General features: G+C 49.1%; 1 protein-coding gene across 6 annotated transcripts in view; it reads right to left on the bottom strand.

Moving 5' to 3' along the window:
* Positions 1-1,009: 1,009 nt before the first annotated feature.
* The window catches only part of si:dkeyp-120h9.1 (Y+L amino acid transporter 2-like), a 76,688-nt gene continuing 62,987 nt past the window's right edge, over positions 1,010-14,710 (bottom strand). For all 6 annotated transcript variants that reach the window (XM_055654330.1, XM_055654324.1, XM_055654301.1 and 3 more), the window contains 2 exons: positions 4,107-4,290; positions 1,010-2,042 (listed from right to left, as the gene is read on the bottom strand). In XM_055654330.1, coding sequence (XP_055510305.1) covers positions 1,966-2,042; positions 4,107-4,290 — 261 coding nt within the window. In that variant the 3' untranslated portion in view covers positions 1,010-1,965. The remainder of the gene's footprint in view (positions 2,043-4,106; positions 4,291-14,710) is intronic.

The raw sequence follows: 14,710 nt of genomic DNA on the forward strand, positions 1-14,710 counted from the left end.
ACTTCCAAGGCTTGCATTAAAGATGGACACAGAGTGCAGGAGTTACTCAGCGGGTCAGGCAGCGCCCCTGGAGAACATGGAAAGGCGACGTTTCAGTCTGAACCTGTTCTCCAGAGGTGCACCACGACCCAACAAGTTACTCCAGCACTTTGTGTCCTTTATCAATCAGCCTAAACGAGGTTCTTTGGATCTCCATTCTAATTCTACATGGTAACTCAAAATTCACTGTACCTTAATTGGTTAAGTGACAATAACCACAAACTTAATCTTGATTCTTGCAACATGTTCATAAGTGATAGGAGCATAATTAGACCATTCGGCCCATCAAGTCCGCTCTGCCATTCAATCATGGCTGATCTATCTCTCCCTCTCAACTCAATTCTCCTGCCTTCTCCCCATAACCCCTGACACCCGTACTAATCAAGAATCTATTTATCTCTGCCATAAAAATATTCATTGACTAGGCCTCCACAGCCGTCTGTGGCAAAGAATTCCACAGATTCACCATCCTCTGACTAAAGAAATTCCTCCTCATCTCCTTCCTAAAGGAATGTACTTTTACTCTGAGGCTGTGACCTCTGGACCTAGACGCTCCCACTAGTGGAAACATCCTCTCCACATCCACTCTATCCAAGCCTTTCATGATTCGGTGAGGCCACCCCCCTCATTCTTCTAAACTCCAGCGAGTACAGGCCCAGTCAAACACTCCGTCATAGGTTAACCCAAGGGACAATTTATCTTTTGAGTTTAGAGAAACTGCACGAAAACAGGCCATTCGGCCCAATGAGCGCGCCGACCAGCGATCCCCACCATTAGCACCACACACGCGCACGCACGCACGCACACACACGGGACAATGTACAATTATACCAGAAGGTACACAAAATTGCTGGAGAAACTCAGCGGGTGCAGCAGCATCTATGGAGCGAAGGAAATAGGCGACATTTCAGGCCGAAACCCTTCTTCAGACCCGAAACGTCGCCTATTTCCTTCGCTCCATAGATGCTGCTGCACCCGCTGAGTTTCTCCAGCATTTTTGTGTACCTTCGATCTTCCAGCATCTGCAGTTCCCTCTTGTACAATTATACCAAGCCGGTTAACGTACAAACCTGTACGTCGTTGCTGTGTACAAACCAGGTGAGGAAATGCACCCATAGTCAGGATCGTACCCGGCTACCTTGCACTGTGAGGCAGCAATTCTACCGCTGCGCCACCGTGCCGCTATTGATATGCTACAGACTTTGTCAGTTCTTTGTCATGTTTGAGTCTAATTCCTGGAACTTCCTCTTCAACACAGGCAGCACGGTGGCCCAGTGGGTAGAGCTACTGCCTTACAGCGCTAGAGACCCGGGTTCGATCCAGACTATGGGTGCTGTCTGTACGGTGTTTGTACGTTCTCCCCGAGGCTTTGGGCAATAAACACACACACACATTACAAAAATTAATTGAAAAAACACTCGCAGGACACGATCTGTGACTTATATCACGATGACTCAGCAGAAGATCTCCGTCACTGCAAGAAGGTGGCCATCGTGAAACAAACGGTTCAACACTTATGACGGTGGGTCTATAAATTTTTCTCGAATAAAAAGAGGTTGAAAAAAGATGCAATTTTTAATTAAAACAGTTTTACTACCAGAGAGAACAAAGTGTGACTTGGCAATGGGGGAAGGGGGAGTGGCCGAGAAAAAAGAGGGACTATCGGGGACTCTAATGAACCCTTTGTAACTGTGTTGGCGCCCTTTACGTGGCGACCCTTTGCATACCTTGTGTACGGCAATGCAAAGCACCTCGATCGTGCCACCTGTGATAATAAAGTACCAATCGGTGCGATTTTTGGAAATAAAATGGTCTCCAGCATTTCGATTGTCGAGAGGGCAGGATTCAAAGTTTCAACAGCGTGAGAGAGAAGAATCTGTGCGTACGGACTCCACAGTCCTGGGAAAGTTTTTTGGTTAATTCTGGTTATGCTTCTTTGTCTTCGACTTCCTTATCTGTCAGACAACATAGTGCTAACTTCTGTGTGTACAAGGAGACGATACCTAGTGAGAAAAGGTTAAAGAAACGGCGGTTATTCTCGCATTTCAACGCAATCCTCGGGAAGTATTCAGTCATTAAATAGTACTCATTCTGGCCACACCGCAGAACAGCCAGTTGTTTAGTTTAGCTTCGAGACACAGCGCGGCAAAACAGGCCCTTCGGCCCACCCAGTCCACGCCGACCAGCGATCCCCGCACATTAACACGAGGGACAATTTGCATTTATACTGAAGCCAATTAACCTACAAACCTGCACGTCTTTGGAGTGTGGGGGAAAACCGAAGATCGCGGAGAAAACCCACGCGGTCACAGGGAGAACGTACAGACTCCGCGCAGACAGCACCCGCAGTCTGAATCAAACACGGGTCCCTGGCGCTGTAAGGGAGTGCAGCGTAGATTCACAAGGTCAATTCCCGGGATGGTGGGACTGTCATATGTTGATAGAATGAAGCGACTAGGCTTGTATACTCTGCAATTTAGAAGGATGAGAGGGTACCTTATTGAAACATAAGATTATTAAGGATTGGACACGATAGAGGCAGGAAACATGTTCCCGATGTTGGGGGAATCCAGAACCAGGTGCCACAGTTTAAGAATAAGGGGGAGGACATTTAAAACGGGGATGAGGAAAAACTTTTTCACAGAGAGTTGTGAATCTGTGGAATTCTCTGCCTCAGAAGGCAGTGGAGGCTAATTCTCTAGATGCTTTCAAGAGAGAGTTAGATAGAGCTCTTAAAGATAGCGGAGTCAGGGGATATGGTGAGAAGGCAGGAACTGGGTACTGAGTGTGGATGATCAGCCATGATCACACTGAATGGCAGTGCTGGCTTGAAGGGCCAAATGGCCTACTCCTACACCTATTGTTTACCCATGAACCTGTCCCAATGTTTGTTAAACGTTTATGAAACGTTTGTTAAACGTTGGGATATTCCCAGCCTCAACTACCTCCTCTGGCAGCTTGTTCCTTACACCCACCACATTTTGTGTGAAAAAGTTACCCCTCAGATTCCTATTAAGTCTTTTCCCCTTCACCTTAAACCTATGTCCCCTGGTCCTCGATTCCCCTACTCTCAGCAAGAGACTCTGAGCATCTACCCGATCTATTCCTCTCATAATGTTATACACCTCTATAAGATCACGCCTCATCCTCCTACGCTCCAAGGAATAGAGTCCCAGCCTACTCAACCTCTCACTACAGCTCAGGCCCTCTAGCCCTGGCAGCATCCTCGTAAATCTTCTCTGTACCCTGTCCAACTTGACACCATTTTTCTATAATATGGCACCCAGACCTGAACACAATACTCTAAATTCCATTCCGTGAGGAATTTCTGCGGGTGCTTTGGTTTCCTCTCATACTCCAAAGACGTGCAGGTTTGTAGGTTAATTGGCTTTGGTATCAGTGTGCATAGGATAGTGCCTGTGTACGGGGTATTCGCTAGTTAGCGCAGACTTAACCCTCGTGTGTCGGATAGTGCCAGCGTACAGAGTGATCGCCGTTCGCCGTACAGACAGCACCCATAGTCGGGATCGAACCTGGGTCTCTGGCGCTGCATTCGCTGTAAAGCAGCAACTCTACCCCTGCGCCACCGTGACTGCCCTAGGATGAGGGTGGGACTTCATTGAAACTTATTAAATAGTGAAAGGCCTGGATAGAGTGGATGTGGAGAGGATGTTTCCACTAGTGGGAGGGTCTAGGGGTCAGAGGTCACAGCCTCAGAATTAAAGGACGTTCCTTTAGGAAGGAGATGAGGAGGAATTTCTTTAGTCAGAGGGTGGTGAATCTGTGGAATTCATTGCCTCAGAAGGCTTTGGAGGGCAAGTCAGTGGATATTTTTAAAGCAGAGATAGATAGATTCTTGATTAGTACGTGTGTCAGGGGTTATGGGGTGAAGGCAGGAGAATGGGGTTAGGAGGCAGAGATAAATCAGCCATGATTGAATGGTGGAGTAGACTCGATGGGCCGAATGACCTAATTCTGCTCCTATCACTAATGAACATGAGGTTATCATGCAGCAACTCTGCAGCTCGGGTCTCAGCCCAGCTGAGTGTTTGTTGTGTTTTACTTACGTAAAAGCTTCTCAAGGCACTTGGGCTGCTTTTCACGCGGGATGTAGATGCAGAGGAAGTAGACGGGAGCTCCGGAGAGTGCGACCGCAATCCCAACGAGAGAGTTGATGGGGTCGCTGTAGAGAGGAGTCACCACCAGGAACAAACTGCACATGCAGTAGATGATAGGAAAGATCAAACTCAGCTGCAAAAAAAAATGACACATTTTAGAATTATATTAGGCTGCTGATTTCATTTTCCTTGGACTTTAGATCAGATACAGCAATGAAACGGGCCCTTCGGCCCACCGATTCTGTATCAACCCTCTGCTGGCTGGCTAGCACGCAACAAAAGCATTTCACTGTACCTCAGCCATGATCACAATGAATGGCTGTGCTGGCTCGGGCGCAAATCTACCCCTCACAACCCTCCCCCTGCCCACACGCTCCTCTCTCCCTCACACCCCAAGCCCACACACCCCTCTCTCCCAAAACCCTCCAAGCCCACACACCGCCCCCTCCACACACCCCTCACCCACCCACAAACCCCTCCTCCAAAACACCCCCCTGCCAACAAACCCCCTCCCCCCCCCCCACACACAAACACCTCCCCTCCACACATCCCCCCTGCCCACACACACCCCTCCATCAAACCATCCCCTCCCACATCCTCACCCCCCCCCCCCCCCTTGCAAACCCCTCCAGCCCACATACACACTTCCTCTCCCCCCCCACACTCCGTGGTGACTGGGACCCAACGGGTCCCACAGTCTAGTATCGAATGAAGGTTACTAGCCCTACAGGTCACTAATTTGCCTTTAGATTTCCATGACATGGCAGCCTAATGTCAGGCTAGTCATGTTCCTTTCCGGGCAATTACGTTTACAAATAGATTGTGCCAGACATTCAAAATGGCAGGTCTATTTTTTATTATTCTATTTTTTTTTAATCATAGGCAAAACCCTATGATTCAGAGAAAAAAAAGGACAAAAGATTCAGGGAGTTTCTTCCCAGCTGTTATCATGCAACCGAATCATCCAACCACAACTAGAGCAGTGCTGAACTACTATCTACCTCATTGGTGGCCCTCGGACTATCCTTGACTGGACTTTGCTGGCTTTACCATGTACCACACATTATTCCCTTATCATGTATCTATACACTGTAAATGGATCAATTGTACTAATCATGTATTATTTATCTGCCGACTGGTTAGCCCGCAACAAAAAGCTTTTCACGTGGTAATAAACTGAACAGAAGCTGGAGCACCCGAAGAAAACCCACGCAGTCACAGGGAGAACGTACAAACCCCGCAAAGACAGCACCCGCCGTCAGGATGGAACCCGGGTCTCTGGAGCTGAGCCACCATGCATAGTTGCAGTTTCAATTTTCAGAGATTCAGTGTGGAAACAGCCTTCTGTCTACCGAGTCCATGCCGATCAACCATAGACTCTCGTTCAATAACAGACACAGAAGCAACACAGTGGTGTTTTCCACACTTCTATGCTTTCTCCTGCACTCTCCTACACACTGGGGGACAATTTATACAGAGACCAATGGACCTACAAACCCGCACGTCTTTGGAGTGTGCGAGGAAACCGGAGTACCCGGAGAAAACCCACGCAGGTCACGGCGAGGACGTACAAACTCCACAAAGACAGCACCCGCAGTCGGGATCGAAAGCGGGTCTCTGGCGCTGTGAGGCCGCAAATCTACCGCTGCATCTATGGGCAGCCCCCAAAGTTTTAGTTTCAGTTTTTTGAGAGATACGGTGCGGAAACAAGACCCGCCAGCCAACCCGAGTCCGCTCCGACCATCGATCACCCGTGCGTTCAAGAAGGAACTGCAGATGCTGGACGATCGAAGGTACACAAAATTGCTGGAGAAACTCAGCGGGTGCAGCAGCATCTATGGAGCGAAGGAAATAGGTAACGTTTCGGGCCGAAACCCTTCTTCAGACAGATCACTCGTGTGTATTAGTTTCACAAAGGACACAATGTGCTGGAGCAACTCACTAGTGTTTCCACATTAGTTCTAAGTCATCCCATTTTCTCCTCTGCTCCCTACACACAAGGGGTAATTTTACAAGAGGACAATTAACCCATAAGCACGCACATCTTTGTCGAATAAAATTGAAGCGGGCCCTTTGGCCTGCAAAGTCCATGCCGACCATTCACATGAGTTCCATCTTATCCCTCTTTCTCATCCACACCCCAACATCCATGTTTAGTTTAGTTTAGTTCACTCGTTGTAGGTGTAGAATTAGGCCATTCGGCTCATCGAGTCTACTCCGCCATTCAATCATGGCTGATCTCTGCCTCCTAATGCCATTCTCCTGCCTTCGCCCCATAACCCTTAACACCCATTCTGATCACGAATTTGTCTATCTCTGCCTCAAAAATATCCACTTGCGGAGTCTTCACGCCCACGTCCACATGCATACAGCCCGTCACCGCTAACAACGCGCCCGCAGCCACACGAGACGGTCCAGCCACAAGAGCTCAATAACAACTCCAAGGTCAGCCTTATCTGCACACGGGTCATGATTCGTGAGAATGTACAGTGCCCTTCTTGTTTGGGACAAAGACCCATCATTTATTTATTTGCCACTACTCCACAATTTGAAATATATAATAGAAAAAAAAAAAATCACATGTGGGTAAAGTGTACATTGTCAGATTTTAATAAAAGCCATTTTTACACACTTTGGTTTCACCATGTAGAAATTACAGCAGTGTTTATACATAGTCCCCCCATTTCAGGTCACAATAATGTTTGAGACACTGCAATGTCATGTAAATGAAAGTAGTCATGTTTAGTATTTTGTTTGCATATCCTTTGCATGCAATGACTGCTTGAAATCTGCAATTCATGGACATCACCAGTTGTTGGTTGCCTTGTCTGGTGATGCTCTGCCAGGCCAGTATTGCAGCCATCTTTAGCTTATGCTTGTTTTAGGGGCTAGTCCCCTTCAGTTTTCTCTTCAGCATATAAAAGGCATGCTCAATTGGGTTCAGATCGGGTGATTGACTTGGCCACTTGGTGATCGGGGTTCTTTGGACGGGCCAACAATGCAACCCAAACGGGAATGTTCCACAGTTGTTTGCAAATGACAACTTGGCCCGGCAGTAGTGGTTTAAGTGGTTTGCTGGACTTGTCATGTGATCGTTTCTGGATGTCGTGTTTCTCCTGGATGCGCTTCTGGATCACGGCTGGCTTCAGCACCTGTGGCACCAATTTCTGCTGGACAATCGGTATCGGAAGTCTCGTTGTCCTGGACATCAGACGCTGGGCTGGTGAGCCCAGGACCCCGTCGCTAGCGATGTTTCTGAAGTTTAAAAGGACGAGGTACACATCTGACTTGGCCAGGTGGGCTCGTTCCATTAGCTGTTTTGCGCTTCTGACAGCTCGTTCAGCGAGCCCGTTACTTTGTGGGTATTCGGGGCTGCTCGTGACATGGTGGAAATTCCATCAGTTAGCAAAGTGTTTGAAGGCGTGACTGGTAAACCGTCTTCCGTTGTCGGTCTGCAAGCGGACAGGTGCGCCGAATGTGGAGAAGTGTTTCGGTAGCTTTTGAATGACCATTTCTGATGTGGTAGAGGTCAGTAAATCAAGTTCGAACCAGTTAGAGTAGGAGTTGACCAGGACTAGATAATGTTTACCGTGCCATTCGACCACCAGCAACGTCCAGGGCAGTGCTGGTGGAGGTTGTTGTAGCAGGGGCTGTCTCTGTTGGTGTGGTGCAAGGCTGTTGCAGATGGGGCAGGAGGCTGCCCTGTCCCGTATGTGTTTGGCCATGCCGGGCCAGTGAAACATGTTCTGTGCTTGGGCCAGGGTGGCCTGTGTGCCTCTTTGTAATATTCATCACGTAAGGATGACTTTGTGGCCCTTAACTATGACACCGTCCTGTATTACCAGTTCATCACGGACTAGGAGTAATGGCTGCACCTCCAGTGGTGTGAGTACTGCCGGTCTGGCCAGCCTCTCTTGATTATGGATGAGAGCAGCTGGAGAGTGGTGTCGGCGGCTGTGTGTTCGGCTAGACGGTGCAATCGTTCCATGGGAACGAAGTCAACGCTGAGAACCGTAAACGCGTCCCGTTCATAGGGGTGTCGTTCGCTGGATGCCCGTGGTGCGCGACAGAGGGTGTCAGCAACGAGCACGTCTTTACCCTTTTTGTAAACAATTTTCAAGCCGAATCGCTGCAGCTGCATCATCATACGCTGCAGACGTGCAGGTGCTGCGTGTATAGGTTTATTGAGGATGGTCACAACAGGTAGGTGGTCTGTCTCGACCGTGAAAACATTCTCAAAGATAAAGTCCTTGAATTTAGAACAAGCGAAAACCACAGCCAGCAGCTCTTTCTCGATCTGCGCGTAGCGCTGTTCAATGTCCGTCATGGTGCGCGAGGCATAAGAGACAGGACGTAAAGTTCCTTCGGCAGATGTTTGTAGGCAGGCAGCGCCCAGCCCGTATCGTGAGGCATCGCAGGCAACCGTGACAGGAGGCCTCAGGTCGAAGAACATCAAGGTGGCAGCGCTGGTCAGCCACGACTTTAAAGAGTCAAGTGCTTGTTGGTGTTGCTGGAACCTGGACCAGGCAGTGGTAGAGCCGTGGGTTCGAATTCCACTTCTGACACCATATAAATAAGCAAACTGTACAATCTGGAGTTCAAGATCATCTTTAATCAGTACCCATATTATAGCGGTACAGCAGGTTGTTAGTTGTTAGTTCATCGTTACCGCTTCCAAGACTGACCAGTATAGGAAGTGGTGTTAGTATGAATCATACAGTAAGGTGGGGTTAATGATGCTATTTCTACTATGATTGGTTCACATGCAATAACCAATCTACAGTTGCTTTAGCAGTATGTTTGGGATCATTGTCTTACTGTGGAATGAACTGCCGGCCAATGAGTTCTGAAGCATTTGTTTGAACTTGAGCAGATAGGATATGTCTATACACTTCAGAATTCATTATGCTACAACCAGCACCAGTTGTATCATAGAAACATAGAAAATAGGTGCAGGAGTAGGCCATTCGGCCCTTCGAGCCTGCACCGCCATTGGATATGATCATGGCTGATCATCCAACTCAGTATCCCATCCCTGCTTTCTCTCCATACCCCCTGATCCCTTTAGCCACAAGGGCCACATCTAACTCTCTCTTAAATATAGCCAATGAACTGGCCTCAACTACCTTCTGTGGCAGAGAATTCCACAGATTCACCACTCTTTGTGTGAAAAATGTTTTTCTCATCTCGGTCCTAAAAGACTTCCCTCTTAACCTTAAACTGGGACCCCTAGTTCTGGACTTCCCCAACATCGGGAATAATCTTCCTGCATCTAGCCTGTCCAACCCCTTAAGAATTTTGTAAGTTTCTATAAGATCGCCCCTCAATCTTCTAAATTCTAGCGAGTACAAGCCGAGTCTATCCAGTCTTTCTTCACATGAAAGTCCTGCCATCCCAGGAATCAGTCTGGTGAACCTTCTCCGTACTCCCTCTATGGCAATAATGTCTTTCCTCAGATTAGGAGACCAAAACTGTATGCAATACTCCAGATGTGGTCTCACCAAGACCCTGTACAACTGCAGTAGAACCTCCCTGCTCTTATACTCAAATCCATTTGCTATGAATGCTAACATACCATTTGCTTTCTTCACTGCCTGCTGCACCTGCATTTCTACTTTCAATGACTGGTGTACCATGACACCCAGGTCTCGTTGCATCTCCCCTTTTCCTAATTGGCCACCATTCAGATAATAGTCTACTTTCCTGTTTTTGCCACCAAAGTGGATAACCTCACATTTATCTACACTATACTGCATCTGCCATGCATTTGCCCACTCACCCAACCTATCCAAGTCACCTTGCAGCCCCCTAGCATCCTCCTCACAGCTAACACTGCCCCCCAGCTTCGTGTCATCTGCAAACTTGGAGATGTTGCATTCAATTCCCTCGTCCAAATCATTAATATATATTGTAAATAGGTGGGGTCCCAGCACTGAGCCTTGCGGTACCCCACTAGTCACTGCCTGACATTCTGAAAAGGACCCGTTTACTCCTACTTTGCTTCCTGTCTGCCAGCCAGTTCTCTATCCACATCAATACTGAACCCCCAATACCATGAGCTTTAAGTTTGTATACTAATCTCTTATGTTGGACCTTGTCAAAAGCCTTCTGAAAGTCCAGATATAACACATCCACTGGTTCTCCCTTATCCACTCTACTAGTTACATCCTCGAAAAATTCTATAAGATTCGTCAGACATGATTTACCTTTCATAAATCCATGCTGACTTTGTCCAATGAATTCACCATTTTCCAAATGTGCTGCTATCCCATCTTTAATAACTGACTCCAGAATTTTCCCCACCACCGATGTTAGACTAACTCGTCTGTAATTCCCCGTTTTCTCTCTCCCTCCCTTTTTAAAAAGTGGGGTTACATTAGCTACCCTCCAATCTTCAGGAACTACTCCAAAATCTAAAGAGTTGTGAAAAATTATCACTAATGCATCCACTATTTCTGCGGCTACTTCCTTAAGTACTCTGGGATGCAACTTATCCGGCCCTGGAGATTTACCTAACACCACTTCCCGGCTAACCTGGATTTCACTCAGTTCCTCCATCTCATTTAACCCCCGGTCCCCTGCTATTTCTGGCAGATTATTTATGTCTTCCTTAGTGAAGATCATCAATGAAGATAAGTGAGCCAGTACCTTCAGCAGCCATACATCCCCAGGCCATAACACCCCCACCACCGTGTTTCACAGATGAGGTGATATGCTTTGGATCTCACCTCCAACAGCAGCAGAAGCAGGCAAACGATCGCTGAGCTCGGCCTGGGGCTCACGGCCGTTGCGGCCCGCATCCGCCCCCACTTCTACTCCCAGAGCGGGGCCAAGAAAATTGAAGATAGACACAAAATGCTGGAGTAACTCAGCGGGATCGGCAGCATCTCTGGAAAGAAGCAATGGGTGACGTTTTGGGTCAAGACCCTTCTTTCAGTCTGAAGAAGTGTCTCGGCACAAAACATCACCCATTCCTTCTCTCCAGAGATGCTGCCGGTCCCGCTGAGTTACTCCTGCATTTTGTGTCCATTGTCAAATGGCGTCACGCACTCCAGACGGCTGTGCGGGCGCATGAAATTGCGCCCGGCCTCGCGGGACTGTCGCGCCTCAACGTGACCACGAGGTCGCGTAATTAGCGTGCCAAGGACACGTAAGTGGGACAGGGGCTTTAATCTTCATCTCATCTGTCCACAAGACCTTTTTCCAGAACTGTGTTTGTTCTTTTAAGGACTTCTTGGCTTCCAGATTAGACGTGACACGAGGTGTCGGGCTCAGCTAAACGTCATTTGTTCTTTGCTTTCTGTTGTGGGGTTCAGCAGATCCTACAACTGGTGACCCCGTTGCTACATGCAACCTTCCATTTACTCACAAAATGTACAATGATAAAAGTGACACGGTGTCCAGTCCCAACTCTTTTGACAACCAAAGTGAGAGCGTGGTTTTCAATATTAGAAGCTCGATTTTACTCCCTCAATGTCATGAGCCAATGAACAAAATTCGGGTTCCTGGCAGCTCATCGTCAGAGCAGATCGCACGGGAAGTAGAGGACGTGCTCCTTAATCCTGAAGATATTACGCCATATACGATGTGCTTAAATCCACTATCAGGACAATAGACAATAGGTGCAGGAGTAGGCCATTCGGCCCTTTGAGCCAGCACTGCCATTTACTGTGATCATGGCTGTTCATCCACAATCTTGCTTTCCTGCCTTCTCCCCATATCCCCTGACTCCGCTATCTTTAAGAGCTCTGTCTAACTCTCTCTTGAAAGCATCCAGAGAACCGACCTCCACCGCCCTCTGAGGCAGAGAATTCCACAGATTCACAACCCTCTGTGTGAAAACCTTTTTCCTCATCTCCGTTCTAAACGGCTTACCCCTTATTCTTAAACTATGGCCCCTGGTTCTCGACTCCCCCAACATCGGGAACATGTTTCCTGCCTCAAGCACAGGGGTCGGCAACCTACAGCCCCCGGGCCGAATGCGGCCCGTAACCCGGAATCATCCTGCCTGCAGACGCATTGTTTGTTCCGTGGTCACCCAGCCTGCAGACTTCCGTCATCCCCGGTATTTCCCGGGCCCGAGGTGCCCAGGCGCGGTGATGCAAAGAGCCCTGCGCTGGCGCCCGAGCGGGGCCGAGCGCCGATCTCTGGCTGTACCGCATCCTGCGCAAAGCCGAGCACCATCTATGTCTGGGCTTCACTGTCGGGATCGGGGTTGTCAATAAGCCTGGGATGAGTGTGAGTATTTGAGCCACTGCCTTCAGGACAGAGCCAAGGCAATGGTCCGTAGGTGCGCAGTTGGTGAGCGCCTGTAACTGGGGGCCAGTGCTCCGGGTGGCGTATTCGAAAGAGCGGGATCTATGTGAACACATGATTTGATGCCTGCCATCCGGGGCGGGATGGGGGCCATGTGTACACGTGATAGATGTGGCCCGCCATCCGCTCACAGGCATGCGTCCTGGCCCCTATGCAGAACAAGGTTGCCCACCCATACTCTAGCGTGTCCAAACCCTATCACATCTGCCAAGATAGTGATATTAGGGTCTAAGAGTATGGAAACAAGCTCTTCGACCTACCTTGCCTGCATTTGGCCCATTTCCCTCTATACCTGTCCTAACCATGTACCTGTCTAAATGCTTCTTAAAGGTTGCGATAGTCCTTGCCTCAACTACCTCCTCCAGCATCTCGTTCCATACACCCACCACCACCGTCTGTGTGAAAAAAATGACCCCCACAGATTCCTATTAAAACTTTCCCCCCTCGCCTTAACCCTGCGTCCTCTGGTTGCGATGACATGTACAGCTGCAATATTACCTCCCATCTAGTGTGGGAGGAAACCGGAGCACCTGGAGAAAACCCATGCGGTCACGGGGAGAACATCTCTGGAGAGAAGGAATGGGTGACGTTTTGGCTCTGAAGAAGGGTCCCGACCCAAAACGTCACCCACTTCTTCTCTGCAGAGAAACAGACCCTTCAGCCCCGCGAGTCCTACACCGACCAGCGATCCCCGCACACTGACACTATCCTGCACACACTGTCGACTCTTTACAATTTTTACCAAAAACACAATTAACCTACAAACCTGCACGTCCTTGGAATGTGGGGGGAAACCGGAGCACCCGGAGAAAACCCACACCGGTCTCGGGGAGAACGTACAAACTCAGTCCAGACAAGCACCCATAGTCAGGATGGAACCCGTGTCTCTGGCGCTGTGAGGCAGCAACTCTACCGCTACGCCACCGTGCCGGCCTCACTCTACCTTATCTACTTGTTGCTGGCAGCCTAATGATGAGGGGAGGAGGAGAAAGGCTTACACATGCACCAGGATTTGGCACAAAATCGGCACGGTGGCGCAGCGGTAGAGTTGCTGTCTCACAGCGCCGGTGACCCGGGTTCGATCCAGACTACGGGTGCTGTCTGTACGGAGTTTGTACGTTCTCACCGTGACCTGCGTGGGTTTTCTCCGGGTGCTGCGGCTACCTCCCACATTCCAAGGACGTGCAGGTTTGTAGGTTAATTGGCTTCGATAAAATTTGTAAAGAGTCGCCCGTGTGTGTAGGATAGTGTTAGTGTGCGGGGATTGCTGGTCGGCGCAGACTCAGTGGGCCGAATGGCCTGTTTCCACGCTGTATCTCTAAACTAAACAAAACTAACTCAGCGGGATGGGCAGCATCTCTGGAGAGAGTGGGTGACGTTTTGGGTCGGGACCTTTCTTCAGAGCCAAAACGTCACCCATTCCCTCTCTCCAGAGTGGCTGCCTGTCCCACTGAGTTACTCCAGCATTTTGGGTCTATCGTCAGTGTAAACCATCATCGGCAGTTCGCTCCTACACATAAAGGTTTGTTGGCCGGCGTGGATCTCTGCTGGCGTTAGATGTCAGTGCTACTCCAGCAGGAGCTGAGCACGAGACTGCAGACAGAGGCACAGCACCCTCCATGAACTCACGTGGTGATCTGCAAAACACTTTGACCTCACAATCTGGTAGAGTTGCTGCCTCACAGCGCCAGGGACCCGGGATCAATCCTGACCTGTCGGTGCGGAGTTTGCACGTTCTCCCTGTGACCGCGCGTTTTTTTCCGGGTGCTCCGGTTTCCTCCCTCACTCCCAAGGATGTGCAGGTTTGTAGGCTAATTGGCTGTGGGTGGGGATGGGTGACATTTCGGGTCTGAAGAAGGGTCCCAAAGCAAAACATCACTCGCCCTTTTTCTCCAGAGATGCTGCCTGACCTGCTGAAGTACTCAAGCACTTTGTGTCCAGTTGGTTGTTTAATTAGCTTCTGTAAATTGTCCCAAAGGTGCAGGATGGAACGGGTGCATGGGTGATAATTGGTCACCGTGTCCCTGCCGACCATCGGTGGGCCGAAGGGTCTGTTTCCGTACTGTATCCCTAAACAGGGATGCAATGCTGAGGCCTTCTATAAGGCGATGGATGGTCAGGCTGCATTTGGAGCACTGTGAGCAAATATCTGAGGAAGGATGTGCTGGCTCTGGAGAGGGTCCAGAGGAAGTTTACAAGAATAATTCCAGGAATGAGTGAGTCAACATATGATGAGC

The sequence above is a fragment of the Leucoraja erinacea genome, chromosome 2 (genome assembly GCF_028641065.1).
Source record: "Leucoraja erinacea ecotype New England chromosome 2, Leri_hhj_1, whole genome shotgun sequence".
Classification (NCBI taxonomy): Eukaryota; Metazoa; Chordata; class Chondrichthyes; order Rajiformes; family Rajidae; genus Leucoraja; species Leucoraja erinaceus.